We start from the raw sequence: 5,639 nt of genomic DNA, 5'->3' as shown, positions 1-5,639 counted from the left end.
TGTTGTCTGGGCCCAACCTCTCCATTTCAGGCGGATCACCATTTTATCAAAGTTATATATATAATCTACCAACGAAAATGACACCTAAGAAAATTGACATATTTGCCATTTAATTTATAGTAGCTGCACATAAGACCAAGGTCAAATACATAGAAAAATTCTAATTCGTGAGGCAGTGCAACTCAGCTCCTATTTCCTGCCCAACAAAACTGTGCTCAAGAATAAGCTTATAATCAAGAGTAGAACAAAATCATCACCAGCTATAGTAGATGCATCCTCTCAACATAAGATTGAAGCAACCATCTATTAAGAGGCTCTCCACATCCCACAAAGCACCCAGAATTTCCATTCTCTGTGAAAAATGGGAAGCTAAATATACTCAGCAGTTCCTGTACAGCTTGCCTCACCAAAGATGTTCCTGTCACCCTGCTCCGCCGGCCCCATCCAGTTACAATATCAATCCGATGGGGACCTATCCCTGACACTAGCATTTGCCGGCGAAACCAAGCAAGTGTTCTTGACAATGCTGTGACGGCTGTACCATCTGACATTACATGAAGGTTAATAAGCCAATAACAGGAGCTCTTCTCTCTGACAGCATCTGGATATACATTCTTTTGTGCAGCCACCTCCCAAACTGAGCCTGCCTCCTCCTTGAGCCCCGACTTGTGTAGAAAATCTACCACTGCATCTACAAGTCCCCTCTTGCTCTCTCTATCTTCAGTATGCATCATGTCCAAGAAATGGCTTACATGCTCCCTCACATTTTGACCATCCGGTCCTGATGCTGGCATGGACTGTAGAAATGCATGTGCAGGGTGACGCGTGATGGACATGAGCTCACAGCAAAACCCCATGTCATATGATGACTGTGCTTCTGTACAACAACTGAGGAGCAAGGTATAAGTTTGCAAAGAAGGGTTTAGGCCTAAACCCACCATACTCTGGAGCAAGTTATAGGCATCTGGCAATCGGTGTACCCTAAGGAAAGCACTGAGCATGGAATTGCAGGTGGGCACATTAGGTCGCAAACCTGCATAGAGCATCGATTGATACCACTCCCAGGCCTTCTCAACATTCCCAGCCTTCCCCCACAAGTCCACCAAAAGACCATAAACAGGTTCGTCTGGGACCCAGTTTTTCCGTTTCATTTCTACAAAGACTGCTTCTGCTTCCTCAAGGTACCCACAATGGCCAAGCACCTCCATCACTATGCTGTAAGAGACTTTATCAGGTTCAAATCCCGCATTCTTCATGTCACGATAAAGATTCAAGGCAGTCTCATAGTTCCTTGCTTTGGCTTGCAAAGCAATCATGATATTATAGGTGACTAAATTAGGAACACAGCCGTGATCTCTCATCTCACAGAATAGCTTGTGGGCAGCAGTCAAGTTCCCAGCTTTCCCAAGGCAGTTTATTATGACACTGTAAGTGAATGTGTCAGGAGAAAGGCCAGCCTCTAGCATTCTTTCATACATGCACATTGCAACATCCAAATACCCAGCTTTTGCATGGATGTCAATGAGTGTGCAGTAAGTGACACGGTCAGGTTTGCACCCTACTTCCTGCATTTGATTGAAAACACTGAGCGCTTCCTTCAAGTAGTTTGCACGGCCATAACTATGAATCAAACGATTATATGTCACAACATTAGGCTGGCATCCATCCTTCACCATCTGATCAAGCAATCTGTTTATTGCAGCAAACTGTCTGGCACGACCAAGAATGCCAACCATGGTGGTATAAGTGTGTCCATCATGCTTGAACCCTGGTTGTCGTTTCAACCAATTGAAAAAACCAAGAGCAACGGAGTGGTCTTGAAGTTGTTTGAGAATCTGGTTTGCCTGAAATGCATCCATTGAACATCTGAGATTTCCAAGAGCCTTTTCAGCTGCAGGGCCCCATTTCAATTGTTGCAGTATGTTATGAACACTTTCCGCAACATGCCCAGTATTTGCAACCGGCCTCCTAATTGGAGCAATTCCTGTTGCCATTTTCATATCTCTGGGGGGCTTGTTGAAACCTCTGCTGTTAGACCCTACAATTCCTGTATCTGAAGTCTGCACGTTTGACTTAAAATTTGATGGGAAGTGGTTTGAATGAGCTCTTCCTCTCTGTGGTACAGTCTTCTCATGATTATCTGAAGGTATACGATGACTTGCCACCGAATTCCCTGACCCAGTGTACTGAACATGCCTGAGACCATTAACAACATTGGATTTATCACCTTTACCCCTTGTAGCATGATTGTTTGTTGCATGGTTTGACCCAGCTGCTATTGGTGCAGACGGTTTTGGATGAACACTGGAAAAGTTTTCTCTTTTTATGTGTCTTACATTTGATGATTTGATGCCAGAGAGAGGCCTAGTAGGATCGACCATACAGTTCATGGGCGAGTTTAGTATTCCATTTCCATCTGATAGAGGGATCTTATAGTTAACTATATCAGACAGAAAAGTTACTGCAGCAATACCAGCCTTAACAAACTGATCAGCAATAAGAGGCGACTGTACCAAATCCTTCTGAGCAGAATCAGTGACAATAGCATAACTTACACAATCTGATCTTCCCAAAGAACTGGGGGCAGAAACAACTTGTTTTAGGGGGCTTGCATGATCAACATTCTCAGCCTTCTGAGGACCTATCACTTTAACTGACTCTCCAGAAATTAAGGTTCCTACCCTGCCTGAAGGTGTGGATACTAAGGCGGATGGCTTTTGAGCAAGTAGAACTTCATTTCTTTTACGCTGAACTCTTGAAACACAAGTTTCATCATCAGAGCAAGTGCATGAACTTCCATCTGCCGCACCACATCGTGATCCATTGAAAAAGAAGGATCTAGCACTACTGGAAAGGTTACTGATCTGCTTTGCTCGTAACATCTGAAAACACAGTAGCACCTTCACAAGAAGGTTTCATGGATCATCAATATGTTAGAACCATAATTATCAGACCAAAACATACTGAACATTTCAAAAAAGATAATGCATCATTTATATGTTTAAATAGTACTGTCAGTATTATAAGACCATTCTGCTTATGCAATCAAAAAGTAACATGCCCAATTCCCAATCATGACTACAGAAAGAGTATTACAGGAAGAACCACTAGAAATCCCAGTGGCCTAAAATTATAATTAAACAACACATCAACATCAGCCAAACATTTCAATATCCATGAAGTATTTTAAGTTGGGGGAAGGGGAGATGAACTCTGGATATCTCTGATGGAAACAACAAGAAATGCCATTTGACATAAAGGTCATTGGCCAAACAAATCAATATCCATTGAAAGGAGAATGATGAAATTGTGGCAAAAAGACTGCTTTGAACTCAATCAGGTAGAAAGGTCCATCAGCACAAATGTTTACAAGATGCATGCTACATCTAACAAGACAAAAGAAAAAAGTATTTCAGAAAAGCTACACTGAATCAGAAACTAAATAAATACATGATTCAATTCTAGCAGATAAGAGTGAGCATTGTTAGCCAAATGAGTTTTGTGCCATGCAGTTATATCTTATTGTTCATGATAGAACACTGTGATGTTAGTTTAAACCATACATATAGAACATATAAAACAAAAGAATAAGTTTAATTTCCATCGCCTACACATCTGGTAAAGCGTCTGTCAGTCTATCAAAATGCAACAAGGAACAAGCTTTCTTGTCCTTGTTTGCCATAAAGCATTATATGTAAATATATGAAATACATTGGATATCTGTAAATCAAAAGGAAGAAAAAGAAATGATACAGGAAAGAAACAATCAGAATGTATTCGTATATGTAAGTAATAAGTATGTATACTACTTAATATGTCTAGTGTAAGTCTTGTGTATTTTTAGGAGCAGCCTTTCAGCTGATCTTTTTTCCACATTATCAAATCTAGCATGTTGAAATCCTGTGAACCAATTAAAGTGAAGTTAAACAAAAGTGCATCAAGGGTGTTTAATTGCTCCATGTATAGTTATTGTGTTACTGTACAAGCTACATGGGAAATCAAAACTCTTGGGCATGTACAACCAATTAAATAACGTCCCAAATGACCATAATTTTGTGACAGCCATGGCAAAAATAATTGGAGCATAACCATTTCCTTGATATAGCCTTCCAAATAAATGTCAGCTACTCAACTAGCAGAACAGATCTTGCGATTTACAAGAGAGAATAAATTACCTGCATCATCTTATCCACGCAGGTGATCAACTCAAGGTTACATTTTCAAACTTTAAGAGCTACATAACAAAGTACAGATTTTCCTACCGCTGTTATTATCATCCAGCGCCTTCAACAGGAGATGGCTTCATTAAGCAATCACCATTCATGATGACCATATACCACTTTCTTTAGTGTAAACTTGTTAGAAAACAGTACAAAATTCCTCTATGTCACAACATTGCTTGCAATACTCTTAAAGCATCTAATTTTTGGGTTGACATAAAAGTTTGGGCTTACAGTCCACTAAATCTACTAACTACACGGTCCTGCTTCATTGTCTCTGTTATGGGTCACTAGTTTTTATAAAAATTCAGAGTCGTCACTGCTCTAAAATTTGAATCTTCTTTCAATGCTATGTCTAAAATTTTCTTACATGTGCAACTTCTTTACATTACTAGCATCTCACTTGAACAGAGCCCTCAGTGGTGCCTACGACCTCTAACAACACGAAGTCCCATCTTCTTTCAGATATATAATTTTGCCATAACTACACAGGCAAAAAAAAAAAGCCAATTGATCTCCATCAATTATAATCAATCAATGCACCCACTTCAAAACTCAATTTTCGTTTACTTTGATTCTCCTCTTTTCCACCATCTAAATGTCGTTGAAATCCATCTCCTAGACCAAAATAATCCTACATCCATCAAAACTTGAAAGAACAAAATGCTCACCCTGATCATTCTTCTTCAAATTTTGAATTTTCTATTTCTTGCTTCTAACAGCAAAAATCCAATCAGAATGTTCACCATCGTGAACATGATACTCAGTATTTTTGAATAAAAGTTTTATTACCTATCAAAAAAAAAAAACAGCAAAAATCCAAATACTTCTTTTTTTCTATAAAAACAAAATTTTACTCCCATAGGCTAAAAAACCCAAATTTTATCATTACCATAAAAATAAATAATTAAATAAATTCAAAACCCTTCATTCTTCTATCAAGTTTCCTTCCATTTACACATAAAAAAACAACAAAAAGATCAAAACTTTACATTTAAAAACCAAAATTGTACCGTTATAACCATCACAAAGATCAATCTTTCACCACATCAAAGAATAACCCAACAAACCCATGTACTGGATCACCAAAAAAAAGTAAAAACAAAAACAGACCCTCTTGTCAAGTACCAAACAAATGGTGCCCATAAAACAAATATAGCTCATACCCATCAAACAACAACACTAGAAAAACTTTTTTTAAAAAACGCTCAGATTGAGAAAGAGATAGGTACCTGAATGCTAAATGGCTTTCTGGGTCTGCCGATAGAAAGAGAAACAGAGAGAGGAAGAGAAAGAGAAACAGAAAAGAAAGGCGGCTCTCCTCTCTCTGCCTTGAACCCTGAAGTGTGTTTTTTCCAAGCAAGTTGGGGACTTAGGAGAGAGAGAGAGAGAGAATAAGCTGTGAGGCACTGAGGTTAG

General features: G+C 39.0%; 1 protein-coding gene across 1 annotated transcript; it reads right to left on the bottom strand.

Moving 5' to 3' along the window:
- Window positions 1-78: 78 nt before the first annotated feature.
- On the bottom strand, window positions 79-5,639 carry LOC126703695 (pentatricopeptide repeat-containing protein At1g74750-like). The gene is made up of 2 exons (XM_050402748.1): window positions 5,453-5,639; window positions 79-2,900 (listed from the first exon to the last, which is right to left on the bottom strand). The coding sequence occupies exon 2, from the start codon at window positions 2,880-2,882 to the stop codon at window positions 261-263; it is 2,622 nt and encodes an 873-aa protein (XP_050258705.1). The 5' UTR covers window positions 2,883-2,900; window positions 5,453-5,639; the 3' UTR covers window positions 79-260.

This window comes from Quercus robur, chromosome 10, assembly GCF_932294415.1.
Source record: "Quercus robur chromosome 10, dhQueRobu3.1, whole genome shotgun sequence".
NCBI classification, from domain to species: domain Eukaryota; kingdom Viridiplantae; phylum Streptophyta; class Magnoliopsida; order Fagales; family Fagaceae; genus Quercus; species Quercus robur.
This window is presented reverse-complemented; position numbering and strand designations above follow the sequence as displayed.

What these genes read in the sequence shown, in the direction of transcription:
- LOC126703695 (XM_050402748.1), bottom strand. Translation starts at nt 2,882, where the DNA reads ATGTTACGAGCAAAGCAGATCAGTAACCTTTCCAGTAGTGCTAGATCC.